Genomic DNA, 16,092 nt, shown 5'->3' with positions numbered 1-16,092 from the left:
AACCAGCTCGAGGTAGAGCAGAAAAGAACAAATTTGATTATAGATAATTATACTCCTCAACACCTTGGCGAGTATACTGTGAAGCAAGAAATAATGTGTATATTAAACCGTGCTATGCCATCTCTCAAAATAAATCGAGAGGATGTTTGTGACATTTTTATATTGAAATCTGGTCCAGTAAAAGTGAAGCTAAACACAGTCGAAATCAGAGACTACATCTTAAGAAATAATTCCTTATTGAGAAGGATAGGTCTATCGGTGGCCCCAGATTACACGGCTAAGCAAAGGGAGGCTCGTAAACACTTGAAGTAAATTATGAATCATGCACGGAACAACGGCCGTGATGCAAAGTTACGAGGTGACAAGCTGTTTATCCGAGGCCGACTAATCAGGTACAATGCAAAGGCTGTTATTGAGGTTAAGAGTAACTCGATGCCAGTTAAAAGTCCTTGTCCACCTACTAGTGCTTGGCTCCCGAATGATCCCAATGATATCTCGATGTAGCTAGATAGTGATACCAGTGAAAGTGACACCGAGACAGTGTAACCATCGACAGCCTTTTCTCAGGCAGTATTGGTAATTAGAAGACCTGCTAGTGCTTACATTGACCAGCTCCTCGTAACGTGGCACCCAGAGGAAGCCATTCTCTAAGAAAAGGATTTAACAGAAGACATCGCAGTGGATTTTCCCTCGATTTTGCTTATACTAGAGAGTGAGGCACGTTAACAGATATTAATAGTCACAGTCGTGATTATTACCATGATGCCTTTTCTTCGGCAGAGGCTAGGAAAGAGCAACTCCAAGAAGAGACTAGTGATGTTAACGCACTGACAGAAAGTGTAGACGGATAGTAAATAAATGGTCATGTACTGAGTCTAGTGTCATGGAACAGGCAAAAAATTGCTAAACCAAAATACCACCATAACGTCTATTATTTCTTGCTGGTTTAAATGTTGCCTTTTCCCCAACAGAGACTAGGAACGAGCAATTCCAAAAAGAGGCTAGTGATGTTAACGCAATGACAGAAAACTAAGACGCATAGAATATAAAGGGTCATATAATGAATCTAGATTCATGGAAAATGCAAGGATTACGTGATAAGTTGCCTTATTTATAAGATAAAATAAGATTTATTGCAAAAAATCCTGCAGGCCATTGCAACACATAGCATAATCTACAAACAAGCTGAGGAACAAAATACAACTTTAGATAATATAAATCAAAACAATCAAAAAGAACAATAAAAGAACCACAAAATGCACAGAATATAGTCAACAAGCATAACTCAGGAACAGAATACAGCTATACAACAACAATGCACCTAACAAACTATCAACTCAACAATGATTCCCTATGTTTAATTCATAAACGAAGAAACTTGCACAACTGTTTATCAATACATCCGTTCCTCTCAGCGATCCACTCAGTTAACCAGCATTCACTCCCAAATTTTCGTCCAAAACATTCCTTCCGCAATTCAGACAGCTCTTGACACTCTGATACAAAATGCTATAAGTTTTCATTGACACATCCACACATAGGTCAAAACTAGGGTCCACCTGCCAGCCTAAGCTTTCCCAGAAATTTCCTTCTCTCACCTAAATCCAAACTATCCCCCGTTAAAGACAACAGATTCTTCAAATCCTCTTTATTCAACCCAAATTTGAAATAAACCTCCTCCCCCCAGCAATGTTTAGCTCGGGAGTAGAACCTCAGAGACATGGATTGGTCCCTATGGGCTTGCCAGTCTTGTATTTTTTGGTCATTTAGGGTACGCTGGACTTCCTTCCATACTGACACGCTTTCGCCCACTGGGCCTTTTCCTTCATTCCACACCTCCGAAAGGCCACAAAGGTCCAGTATTTTCTTGACATGATTTGGTCGCGAATCACGTCAATCGTCCTTCAAGCTTTCTCAACAGGCTGCCTTAAGAAGCCGAACTCTAGGTAGCCTATTTTTTTTCTTCTACAATTCTACCATTCTAACCAATCAAGTAAACCTTAAATCTCTTTTCAGTACCACTGAAACTAAATGAATCCTTCAAGTCTAGGTTTCTCTTAAAATATTTATGCTGAACTACTTCTAGCTTAGCTTCTTTTGCAAAACCCCAAACCTCAGAAGCCCAATGTAGACTAGAAGCTACTTTTGTCTGGAAAGCTCTTTTCTGGATCCTCATGTCAGCAATCTGGCCGAAATAAATTTTCATATTAATTTTGTTTTGGCTAAATGGTTTTCTTATAGTTTTGATAGGACAATTTTGAGAAAAAAGGGTTGGGGAAGGAGGCCTAGTTGCCCTCCAATTTTTTGGTGACCTAAAAAGGCAACTAGAACTTTTAATTTTTTACAAACGTTTTTATTAGTAGTAAATATACGTAACTTACGAATTAACTTATGTAACGAGCTTCTATATTCGTATATTTTTATTACGTATATGAAAGGGTTCACCCCTCGTCAATAGCTTGCCCTTTACATTAAAGCTTAAAGTTTATCCCAATTTTTTAAGAATGACCCCTGAATCACCAAAGTCGTAGAATATATAGTTGAAATTACAAAGAAAAGGCTTTAGCGTAAAGAGCGAGGTATTTAGGAGGAGATGAACCTCATCGTAGGTGTAATGAATTCTATTCGTTTTAAGTTTTAATCCTCCTTTTACATCCAGTTGAAAAAACTTTTTCATATTTATTTTTTCATTGTTTTTTTTTAAAGAATGCTAGAAAATCATGCCCCCCTTCATGGAAATTATCTTCCCCCATGATAAATTCTCCATAGAAAGATCATCCCAAGTAACCCCTTCCCCTTGAAGCCCCAACCAGAAAAAAATCCCTGAAAACGTCAGTACACTTCCCAATAACCATTACTGTATGCAAACAATGGTCAAAGTTTGTAACCTACAGCCCCTCCCCCGGGGACTGTGTGGGAGTAAATCACCCCTAAAGACATAGTTAATAGGTTTTCCGACTATGCTGAACAGAATGGCTGTCTCAAAATTTTGATATGTTGACTTCGGGAAAAAATGAGCGTGGGAGGGGGCCTAGGTGCCCTCAAATTTTTTTGGTCACTTAAAAAATCACTAGAACTTTTAATTTACCTCAGAATGAACCCTTTTGCAACATTCTAAGACCAATTGGTTGATACGATCACCCCTGGGAAAAAAGAACAAAAGAACAAATAAACACAGGGCTTTCTAATACACTGAATGTGATGGTGTGATTTTCGTTAAGATAATATGACTTTTAGGGGGTGTTTCCCCCTATTTTCTAAAATAAGGCAATTTTTCTTAGGCTCGTACCTTTTCATAGGTAAGAATAAATTTGATGAAACTTAAATATTTAAAATCATCATAAAATTCCAATTCTTTTGATGCATCTACTAGTATCAAAATTCCGTTGTTTAGAGTTTTAGTTACTATTGAGCCGGGTCGCTAGTTACTACAGTTCGTTACCACGAACTGTTTGATGATTTACTTTCGTTCACTCTTTCTCCTAAATTGTTAATAATTTTTAAATGATGTTGTTAATTTTATAGAGAATGGATGGGTTCCTAAAACTAGTCTAGGGACCCAAAAACCACCGGTTTAATATTTGCAGACGATATTGCTTCGATGCCTAGTATACCGCAAGATCTGCAGACGGCCCTGAGTCTCACAGAAGAATATTTGCAGATGATGAAAATAAGGTTGAATGTTGAAAAGAGTGAAGTTGTTATTTAGAAAAAAAGAAAAATAAGTGTTGAAGAAAAAAAATTATAGATTTAAATTTAATAATAAGGAACTGAATGTAAGTAAAAGAATAAAATATTCAGGTTTTTTTTATCGGAAAATGGAAGTTTAAAGAGTTATGTTGATGAAATAATTAATAGAGGCAAAGTGGCCATGTCTGCAGTTTTTGGATACCTGACGATAATGGGAATTAGAAATCTAAAAATGTGTAAACGAATATTTAATGCAAAAGTTTTACCAGTTATAGAATATGAAGCAGAGATTTGGAGTGGAGATGTGACACAGCAGTTGGAGTCCCTCCAGTACTATAAAAGTGTTCGGTCTACATCAGACAACTCATTCACAGATTCTGAAAGGTGATATGGGTCTGTTCTCGTTAAAGCAACATAGGCCTATTTTGATGCTTAGAATTTGGTTGAAGCTAATTAGGAGTAATGAGGATACACTAGTAACAGCAGCATATTATCAGATGTTGAATTAGGGTTTGAAAACGTCGTGGCCTTCCCAAACTAAGTCATTGCTAGAAGGATCGAGAATGCCTTACTTTACAGGATTATAGTGTTGGTTCCCCTGATTTACCAACAGATTTAGAAAGCCAGGTACGATTTATCTTAGAGGTTCAAGAATTTCAGTAATGGCAAGGGCTGGTTTTAAATTCTACGACATTGAAACATTATAATCAGGCTAAATCTAGTTTTGGAGAGGAAGTTTAGTTTAAAATTAATTTACCGGCTATGATTTTATGTCGATGGATTCAGCTTAGGGCGAATTGCCTTCGAATCCAGAACAGGCAAAAGGTGCTGGACAAAAAGATAGTTTATCCTGAAGGGCGGTATGTGTGTCCTTTTTGTAAAGATGAGGACGAAGATTTGGACCAGTTTCTCCAGAAGTATCCGTTGCTCTCTCATTTAAGAGAAAAATACTTACATGGGATTGTATTGCTACTTCCTGATATTTTATGAAGTAGTAATGCAACCACAATATTTCGTGTTGATGTGTACATAGTCAAAAGATTAAAAAGAAAGAAAGTTTATACAATTAATTATTAATTATTACGCAGAATTACAATTATTTTCTCGCTACATTGGGTATTTTCTCGCTATGTACTATATTTCTGTGTGTTTTTTAATTTTGTTATGTTTTTTTTTTAACTTTTATATGTATATGATCCTTGGGCTTTTGAACTACATGATTTATCTATCTATCTATGAATACGTTAATGTAATAGAGTTAATAATAACAATTCGTATTTTATTCATTCTTTTAATTTGCGATGTTTCTCAGCCAATCGGCTCATTTGATTCCAATGACACAATTTAATGTCCTTTTGATTTACATTTGATTAAAAACGTAAGTCTTGTAATACATACTAAACACTACTACAAAAAGTGTATTTTCGGTATACCTTTCTTCAACCCCTTTGAACTTCAATCCAATGTTAGAAATCCTAATCTTGAACCCTCTTGGAAATTCTAGTTTTGCAGATTATACGAGCATTTGCAATTTGGTGGATATTTAAGGGAATTAATTACTTGACGACAAAAATGGCACAGGTGATGTTTATTCGTTAAATCTTAGCAGAGTCCTTAGTTAAAATAAAAAAAAATTATGTCAATTCTGTTTGGGAGGGTTGACTTTCATGGGGTCTATGTTTATTTGACAAAACAAGATATTCTCAGTTTATCTTTAATTACCCCTCTTAAGAATCAATCAACCCACAGGAAAAATTAGTCCCCTTGCGCCAATTCCTGAAAATTATGGGGAGGGGCAATGATTTTTCACGGTTTTTTAATGAAGGAACAAAAACAAGATTTTTCAAAATTTAAAGGGCTATTTTTTCTATTTTTCTTTCTTTTTATAAAAAATACAAGAAATACATTTTCGAAATCTGGTGGCCATTCCCTCTGACCCAATTAGTCCTACAAAGGAGCTCTCTCAAAAACCCAATTTGGTAAACGATACGATGGTAAACAATCTTTTGAATTTAAGGGGGAAATATTTTCCCGGGGAAAATAATTACTTGATCAGATTAAACAACTTTACTGTGTATGTATCATTTTGTCCTTATGAGATAAGCACAGCAAAAATTTCCAATCAAAAGGAAATTTCTAAGTATTTATTTATTTATTCTTACCTGACTTTTCATTGGATCAGTGTTTATTTGGCACATATAAGTTCCAGCATCTTCTTCTCTAACACTGCTTATATGAAGGTTCCAGATGTGGGGACCTGAATGTGTTACAGACACCCGTGGATTGTGTGTCACAACATGTGTATGAATCGCTTGAATAGCCTTGTTGTCTGCTTTAACCCAACCGACCTGCAAAAACAAATGGATAGAGTTTAACACACACTACTAATCTATCAGTTGATCAGATAGCCAAGTCAAGCATCTTTTGTGGAACCTTGTTCATTTTTTGATTTCTAAATTGGGAGATGCAGGTTCGGTACTATTATTTTTTTTAATAAAATCCAATCAGTTTTTAGTTTTACCTATATATTTTGTAATCCTTTTCAAATCCTGTCTACTAGCAATCCAGCCGTGACCACTGTTCTGTATGTCCAGGGCTGCTCTAGCTGCCGGTTTTCATCCCAATATTCAGTTTAATCACTTCACAAGCATCAAATACATCCTTTTTAATATTTAAAAAACAAAGTTTTTCCGAGGGAAGTAAAGAGCAGAGTTGATAACTAAAACGAACAAAAATTATTGCTTCACAGCCTATCAAATAGTTCGTGGTGATAAACTGTTGTTAAGGAGCGCCCGGCTCACTAGTAACCGAAACTCTAAAAAACGGAGTTTTCATACCAATAGATATATTGCTTATTTCGCTGATTTCAAAAAATACACGTTTCAGCTTAGATTTACCTGTCAAAGACTATGAGCATGAGAAAATTTGTCTGATTTTCGAAAAACGGAGGAAACACCCCCTAAAACAATGGAATCTTGGATGAATCAATAAATCAAACAAAGGATGAATCTTGTGGAAACAGAATGGAAAATGGTAAGGAAAATCAAGTCTAAGGAAATTGAGGAAGAATTTGGTCTAAAATAGAAGGGAACAATTTTTGTGCCTTGGTAGGTAAGGATGTGTTGTTAAAAAGGAAAAAACAAAGGAGAGTTGAGAAAAAAAATAGAAGGTTTGAAGGATTAAGTCTTTAGATTTGTATGATTTTTATTTCTTTAACTTTGTGATAAGTATTTAGGTAGAAGATTAGAAAAGGGAGTTCTTAATTTTGGTAAAAAAAAGAAAAATAAAGACGGAATATATATCTATGGAATAAATGTAAAACTTAAGTTAGATATTTCGAACTTCTAATGAAGTGTTTGAATTTAGAGTTCGATATTTGATTAAATTTTTACATGGGCTAAAGACTGAATATATTTCAAGGGAATGTAGAAAGAGTATTGGGTTTTCTATGAATTTTTAGATTATAGAGTGTAGATTTGAAGTCATTTTTTAAATGATTGTTTGAAATTTATATTAAATTAGTGGAACTTATTTTATATTTTGAAGGGGATACGATTTGATTTTGGGAAATTTTTGTACGGATTGTTGTAGCTACCCAATAACCCAAGGCCCAGCGAGAGTGGAATTTGTTGAAACGTGATGTATTTTAAAAAACAGTGGTGTTATGTTTTTTATGTAAATGTAGTGAAAAGTGTTCTAAAATTTTATTTAAATAAAAGTGAAAGTATTTTAAAGTACAAAATTTATATGCATTGTATATTTGTATTTTAATGTAATATGTTATAGGCCTAATAAATGAGAGCAGCCCCTTTCCACCGTGGGTAGCTAGAATAAGGATTTTGAAATTGTTCAATGGTAAATTAATAAATGGAGAATCGTATGAATAGGGGCTTTTTTTTTAAATAAAAGAGGTTATTAGGAAAAAGGTATATAAAATGTACTAGGAGAGAAAAAGACTATGTATGTGAGGAATCAGAAAAGTAGAAAGCTATGGAAAGCCGAGTAAGAGGTAAGATAGACAAGTAGTAAAGTGAAGAAAATAATAGTGGATTAGGGACGAATTAGAATACAAATAAGCAGGGAGTCGTAGATCAAAAAAAGAAGAAGAAAGAAACAGGATTGATTTTTATTTTATTTTCAGGAGTACGAAAAGAAAACAAAAACCGGCTTGATTCTATCCATTACGTGAAGTATTACCAACCCATCATTAAGAAAATGAAAAAGAAGAGGAATCGAGGAAAGGAGGACCAAATACCGCTGGATAAAAGAAAGAAAAGAAGAAGAACTTATAGTACGCATTAGAAAAGGATTTTGTATATTCTCACTATTTTCGAATATAAAAAAAACGATGGAATCTTAATGAAAATGACACCATCAGATTCAATATATCAGAGAACCTTACTGTAGAGGTTTCAAGCTCTTGTCTCCAAAAACGCGGAACTTTGTATTCTTTGCCAGAAAAAAGATCACGAATGCGTATTTTTTTTATTTGTTTTTGTTTCTTTTTCCCAAGGGTAATCGCATTGACCCAGTGCTCCTAGAATGTAGGGGGAAAGCTTTTTCGAATGAAAATGAAAATTCTAGTGCCCTTTTTAAGTGACCAAAAAGACTGGAGGGCAATTAGGCCGCCTCCCAAGCCCCTTTTTCGCAAAATCACCCTATCAAAATTTTGAGATAGCTGTTTGTTCAGCATAGTCAAAGGGCTAAGGAACAATGCCTTGGGAGATATTATGACCCCCCCAGTCCCGGGGGAAAGATCTTTAATTATAAATTTTCCCATTGTTTACGTATAGTATTTATTATTGGGAAGTATGCATATGTTTTTTTGGGGGGAAGGGGTGACTTTTCTGCTGTTAGGAATTTTCCTCGGGGAGGATTTTTCAAGGGAACAGAGGTTTCAAGGGGGTAAGTTTTTCAGGGGAAATTTTATGCTAGGGGAATTTGCCAGAATTTGTATACAAAATTCTTAGTATATCTTACTTTCTCTTTGCTGACACAATTTTACGCATGAAGATGTTAAGGGCAATTATCCGGGGTAAATTTTCGCCTGGATTAAATTGTCTAGAGAATATATCCGTGGGGATGAGGGATTTTTCCGTGGAGGCGGAGCCAGATTTCCTGGCGTTATTTAGAAAACGATCAAAATTAAACTGATAAAAAAAGTTTTTGTAATTAGATTTTATACATAAAAGAACCAACATTAAAACTTCATGCGAACAGAAATTATTACGAATATGAGCGGGGTTGCTCTTCGTCAGTACCTCGCTCTTTGTGCTAAAGTTTGGATTGTGTCACAATTCCTTAAGAATGACTCCTGAAACCCAAGGTTCATTTACTTTGAACAGTGAGAAGTTTTTTTGTTGTTTTTTTTAAGTACTAAAAAACTTCAGCGTGAAGAGGGAGATGTTGAGGAGGAGCAACCCCCTCATAAACGAAATAATTTCTGTCCGTTTTGATTTTTAATGTTGTCCTTACTTTCAGTTGAAAAAACTTGTTTTTTTTATTTGATCTACCATACATTGATAGAACTAGTGCAACTAAACCAGCTTTAGACTTGCTTTAGAATGTGTATCATAACTTACACTTCTCCGTTGTATAGAGAGAAATAACTGGATTTTCGGAATTGATATTACGCTTCATTTGTTCCTCATTTCGAGTAAGACTTTAGCATGTTTTTTTTTTACAATTGAAGATTGTATATTACTAACTATTAGTTTCAAGCTCTTCTAATGTTGCAGTAGCCTGTTGTTGAGCAGACAATTTATGAAACTTACTAAGGAGGCTGGGAGGGAGAGTATACGGGAGGGTGATTTTAAACCTCTGGTGAAGGGCATTAGACCATAAATATTACACTCCTTACTTATAGTTCATACCAAGAACTGTAGAGCTGTTAGAACTTTAAAAAAACTTCCTATTCTATTCTATTTCTATTTAAGTTTCAAACTTTCTTGAAAACTTTCTTTTTAAACTTTCTATTCTATTCTATTCTATTTATTTAATTTCTATTTCTATCCTATTCTATTTAAATGGCCCCTGTGTTTCAGTTGCTGTTCTTAAAAAAACTGGAAGAAAGAGTGAAACTTTAGCTTAAAGAGGGAGGTATTGAGAAGGGCAACCCTCCATATACGGAATAATTTATGTTCCTTTTGAGTTTTAATGTTGCTTCATACTTTCAATTAAAAAAACTTGTTTTTTTTATATTTAATTTCTGAGTGTGTTCCAAATAATGCCGGTAAAACTGGCTCACCCTCTATGAAATATCCGCCCCTCTCACGGGAAACTCTTCCTTGGAAATTTCATCCCACGTGAAGTGCAAATTCCCTCCAGATAGTTCTATCCTCGCTAATAATCCCCCCTTCGCATTTCTTGCGGACGATTCAGCCTGAAAAATTCTGCCTAGCTTACTGACATTTGAAAAAGACTTTAAATTCTAATCAGTTTCTCAATCATTCTGAAAATTCCCCCTTCCGTGGCGATTTGTTCCTGCGAATCAAAACACGCGGAAAATAGCCCCTTGATAATTCCCCCAAAACATCTCCACATGCGAAATTGTGTTGGCAAAGATAATGTAAGACAATTAACAAGAATTTCACAAAGAAAATTTGTCAAATCTCCCCAGTATAAGCTTTCCTCTGGAAAATTGACAAAACCCACCCAAGCACAAAATCCTCCCCCCTGAAGTATGTATCTATACTTTCCAATAACAAATACTATGCGTACACAATTGGCAAAATTCTTAACTTACCGGCCTCTCCCCACGGGTTGTGGGGGTTTATTTTGCCCTTAAAAACATAGTTATTGAATCTTTCAACTATACAGAACAAAATGGCTATGTCAAAATTTTGATCATATAACTTCGGAGAAAAAAGGGTATGGGAGGGGACAGACTCCCTCCAATCTTTTCGGTCACTTAAAAAGGGAATTAGAACTTTTAATTTCCATTTGAATGAACCCTCCTCCAATCTTTTAGGACCATTATATCGATACAATCACTCTTGGGAAAAAAACAAACAAACAAATAGACACGCGCCCGTGATCATTCTTGTGGGAAAAATAGCACAGTTCTACATTTTTGTACATAAGTAGTAGTAGTCGAACAATTTTATTAGAAATAAACAATTCTTAACCAATGGCACAACATAAGCGAAGCTTGCGAGGCTGTGCCAAATTCAAGGAAAATAAAGAGAGAATGGGAGGGCGAAATAAGAGCTTGAAACTTCTGCAGAGAGTTTCACTTGAATATTGAATCTGATGGTGTGATTTACATTAAGATTTTTTGAATTTTACAGGGTGTTTCTCCCCTATTTCAAAAATCACTCAAATTTTCTAAGGCGTGTAGCTTTTGATGGGTAAAATTAAACTTGATGAATTTTATATATTTGAAATTAGCATATTATGGTCATTCTTTTGATTTATCCATTGATATGAAAATACCGTTTTAGAGTTTTGGAAGCCGAGTCACTCCTTACTTATAGTTTGTTACCACGAAATGTTTGACAATAGGTTTACAAATACTGTTTCTAAGAAATGAGATCAGAAATCATGAAATTGTTTGTCTTTACTATAAAACTGTAGTAGCCTAAACAAAACAGATAGTGATAAGCTGCTGTTGTTGATAATAATAATAAACATTTTTTTTTAAATAATCGCAAGCTTATTAAATAGTTTCAAACATGTCGTTACTGCGACTTCTTGGGCTATTTTCCTGCTTAGTAAATCAAAGAAATGATTGGTTAACAATTCAACTAAGTTGCGTAAAGAGCGAGATATTGAGGAGGAGGTAATCCCCTTCATATACGTAATAATTTCTGTTCGTTTTAAGTTTTGATGTTGCTCCTCACTTTCAATTAAAAAAAACTTGTTTTTTACTTTAATTTTTGTTCGTTTTTAAAAAATGCCACTAAATCCGGCTCCCCCTCCATGTAAAATTCCTTCTCCTCGCAGAAAGTCCCTCCTTGTAAGTTTTTCCCTCATAAAATATCCCTCACCAGGAAAATTCCCCCTCCCAAGACAATTCCATTCTAGCTAAAAAATTACCGCTGGAAAATTCCTTGTGGTCGATTCCGGCTGAAAAATCTTCCTTAGCCCACTTTTATTTGAAAAATACTTTAATTTCTGACTGTTCTTAAAATCAATGCCAGAAATCTCCCTCAGTGGAAAATTATTCTCACAAATACCCCCACCCCCTAGTAGAACAGTCCTCCCGCAGAAAATTCCTTCTGAAGAATTTATCCTATGGAAAATTCCCCCGTGGGGAATTTGTCCTTTGGAAAATCCCTCCACCTACGGAAAGATGCTCTAGACAGTTCTAGCCAGGTAAATATTTCCCTCGGACAATCCCCCTTAATACCTCCACAAGTAAAATTTTTGCATAGAAATCTTGGCAAATTCCCCAGTGTAATAATTTCCTTTGGAAATTTCACCCCCCCCCCGGGAACTTCCCTCCCCAAGGAAAGTTGGAGCCAGTTGACCAGTTGACCCAAGGAGCCAGTTGACCTACAATTTTTTTAGTCTCTTAAAAAAGGCACTAGAACTTTTAATTTCTGTTTTACTGAGCCCTTTTTCGATATTCTAGGACTATTGGCTCGATGTAATCACCCCTGGAAAAAAAAACCAAATAGACACGCATCCGTGATCTTTCTTGTGACAAAAAACACAAAATTCCACATTTTGCAAATGGAAGCTTGAAACTTGTACATCAGGGTTCTTGAATATGCCGAATCTGATGATGCGATTTCATTAAAATTCCTTGACTTTTATGGGGTTCCCCCCACCTTTTTCGAAAATCAGGCAAATCTTCTCAGACTCATAGCTTTTGATGCGTAAAACAAAACTTAATTAATCCTATACATTTGGAATCAACATAATAAGACGATTCGTTTGATATATCTACTAATGTCAAAAGTACGTTTTTTCAGAATTTCTATTACTATTGAGCCACATCTCTCCTTACTCACAGTTCATTACCACGAACCGTTTGAATTGTTGGTTAAGCATTAATGGCATAAGAGGCATAAAGGTAACAGCTCATCATTGATTGTAGGAAAGAAACCAAAATTTCAAAAATTACTCTAAATACTGAAAATTGTTCTTCCTCTTGCATTGCCCCTTTCTTTTATATCCCTTATCTTAAAATGGAATGAGTGGTTTAAAAAAATGGAATTTTATGGAGTAAGTAGCGGTATGAACTAGTTCTAGCTCCCTTCTAAGAAGCCTCCCTCCTCACTGACATCCTCCTTTCTGCAAACGCATCTAATGGAAATTATGGGATAGCTATCTTGTTAATAATGCTCCAAAGAGTATTTAACAATGTCTTAATGGGGACACGACCCCCCAGAGCCCAGGGGCAAGGGTTGCAAGTTATGCTCTGGCGCATACCTTAAAATTACGACGCAGCCGAAGAAAAACCCCAAAACTTTCCCTTTTGCTGCAACTGTGTGATTTTAAGATTAGTTCGAGTGACAGTCCTTAAAAGAGAAAACGTCACACAGTTAGGACGAAATCAGCATTTTTGATAAACCTGAAAGCTTTTCCTCCCCTGAGATGATACCTAGCCTAATAGTCCTGGAAAGCAAATTAAGGGAAAAATCAACGATTGAGGTCTTTCTCAATATCATGGCTTTAAGGCCAAATGAAAAGCGTTCATTGCCTAAAGAAAATTGACAGTTTCACGATAGATATATTCAGAGAACCTTTTAAGAGTCTTTAGCTCCTAAAAGTCTTATTAAAATCTCTTTGAAGTACACAATCAACTTTAAGGGTATTTTATATAGGCTTTCGAGGTCCCCCATTTCAATCCATTAGGTACTAAAAGTATATGCATTATAAAGTGTTTGAAGGAAATATACTAAGATAATATGATTTGCGCGTCTTAATTCTTTCCCTCAAATATTAAAACTTTGTGTGTGTTTTTTTTCTCGCGTTTTTTCCCGTTTTTCTTCGTTCTTTCATAATTAGTTTATTATAATTGATAGGTTGCGAACTCAATTAAGTGTATTAAATAGTTTTCAACTTTATATGGTGGAAGAACCCGTCATGAATAGATTGTGGAAAATCACAGATGAAATTTTGACCTTGCATCAAAGAAAATCTCTGCGCAAGCTCCGAGATTCTCATAAACAATCATTAACAAGGCCAAAAGCCATAGATCTTCTGATTTAGACGTTTCAAGTGAAAGCCAGAAAGCCACCTACAAAACATGACTTCTAAGGAAAGTTAACGCCACCCAATGCTACTGTTTCAAAATTATTTTATTTTAGTATTTTGCAAGAAATTCGCATCTGGGAATTAGCGCCCAAAGTACCAATCCTGGTGACCATGTCTGTGATCAAAAATTTCGTTTGAGCGAAACAAACGCAATCTTGCACAGTCATCTCTCTTCTAAATTTTCTAAAACAATAGCAAAATTCTTACCTAATACTTATCGGAGAAACTTTGTTTAATTTATTTTCTAGTCGGTTCTAGCTTAACTGCGTCACAGCCCCCCTCCCCTAACATCTGGAAATTGCTCTAGGCTATGCCCAAAAGTTTACTGCTTTTGTTGATTTGAATTATTTTTTGCACCTATATCTGATGAAAAGTTGTTTCAAAATGCCAATGCGAAAAAAAACCAGTAAGCATCCTAATATAGTCTAGAGGTTTTATGACGAACCTATGAAACGCGTGTCAGTGCTGACTCATCAGCTCATATTTGGTGGCACATATCTTCAGTGATTGAACACCAACAAATAGGGTTGGAAAATAATGTGGATATTTTTTAAAAGATATTTTTATACGATTTTATTACACCTGCTCTGTATGTTTGTGACTCCTGTCCAAAATCTGTATTCAATTCTCAATAATTTCTATTTAAACAATAATTTCTTACTTTAAACAACCAAGAGAGATAAAACTCAACAAAAAGAAAACTTCAAACGAGACGACGGCCAGTAGAATTGAAAGACTAAAACAACGCGGATATTTCGCCTGTATCCAAACAAGGCGTCTTCAGCACAAGATAGAAAACTAATCTAAAAACCAAATAAAAACCACCACCAATAATAATAAATACAATTGTTGCAACCGGACAATACAATTGTTCGGTTCTAGCTTAATTGCGTCACAGCCCCCCTCCCATAACATCTGGAAATTGCTCTAGGCTATGTCCAAAAGTTTACTGCTTTTGTTGATTTGAATTATTTTTTGCACCTATATCTGATGAAAAGTTGTTTCAAAATGCCAATTCGAAAAAAAAAACCCAGTAAGCATCCTAATATAGTCTAGAGCTTTTATGACGAACCTATGAAACGCGTGTCAGTGCTGACTCATCAGCTCATATTTGGTGACACATATCTTCAGTGATTGAACACCAACAAATAGGGTTGGAAAATAATGCGGGAATTATACAATTGTTTACGAGAACTATTCCACATTCACTTATTTCTTTTCATGGCATTATCCATCAGGAAGTGTAGCATGCCAAACCTAGATTTTTTAAATGAAAAGATGTAATGTTACTTGCCAAAAAATAGGGAATTTTATAGCTACTCAGGCACTTCACTAGCAAGAATTTTCGGTTCTTGTGTATTATTCAGAACACACTTATTAAGAGAAGTTAGGTTCTTTCGTGAAACAAACTACAATGCAGGTACGTTTTTAATTAAATATTTTATATGTAGAGATCGTTAGGTTAGGTTAAGTAAGGTATTCGATATAATGCACGTCACCCCCCCCCCATAATGTGCAAATAAATCATAAAGATAATGAAATAAAACAAAATATGATGAAAATATAATATTTTATTAGAAAGATCGTAAATTTTTCGTACTTTTAAGGGGGGCAGCCACCCCTCATCCTGGAAAAATATAATTGCCTCTTTTTCAGGCTTTGGCAAATCCCTAATCTTCATTTCAAAATCCATGTTCAGACACTATCTTCTATCACTATGCGTAGCAAACTAAATCGAGTTTTGTCTTTGAGGCTATGAAACCGGTTTTTTTCATAAAATGTACCTGCATCGTAGTTTGTTTCACGAAAAAATCTAATTTCGCTTATTGAGTGTGTTCTGAATAATGCACAAGTACCGAATTTTCTTCATATCTACTGGAATTAGAATCATCCTTCAAAAGAGTATTAACATTCAATAATATGACATCTGTGGAAAACTATTGGAGAGATTTATATGGTGTTTCGATACAATCTTTATTATTAAAAATAAAGATATAACAAACGTTCCTTAGGTCAATAATCGTATCTGGATCAGCAATTTCCCTGAATGTCATTTTTTTTCTGATCTCTCTGTTCATATAAAAAAGGTAAAGAATACAGCATTGGACCCTATAGTCCCTACCGGCGGTGCTGATATCCGTTTCTTGGCCCTTCATCGAGGAAGCAGTGGGGCCTGAGGGCCCACTATCCTGTGCT

The 16,092-nt window shown here is 35.2% G+C and overlaps 1 protein-coding gene across 4 annotated transcripts in view; it reads right to left on the bottom strand.

Annotated features, from left to right (window-relative positions):
- Positions 1 to 16,092, bottom strand: part of LOC136031392 (lachesin-like) — an 87,499-nt gene that overhangs the window by 37,423 nt on the left and 33,984 nt on the right. For all 4 annotated transcript variants that reach the window (XM_065710927.1, XM_065710930.1, XM_065710928.1 and 1 more), the window contains one exon: positions 5,853 to 6,038. In XM_065710927.1, coding sequence (XP_065566999.1) covers positions 5,853 to 6,038 — 186 coding nt within the window. The remainder of the gene's footprint in view (positions 1 to 5,852; positions 6,039 to 16,092) is intronic.

The sequence above is a fragment of the Artemia franciscana genome, chromosome 9, assembly GCF_032884065.1.
Source record: "Artemia franciscana chromosome 9, ASM3288406v1, whole genome shotgun sequence".
Classification (NCBI taxonomy): Eukaryota; Metazoa; Arthropoda; class Branchiopoda; order Anostraca; family Artemiidae; genus Artemia; species Artemia franciscana.
Note: the sequence above shows the minus strand (reverse complement) of the source record. Positions and strands in the feature narration are given on the sequence as shown.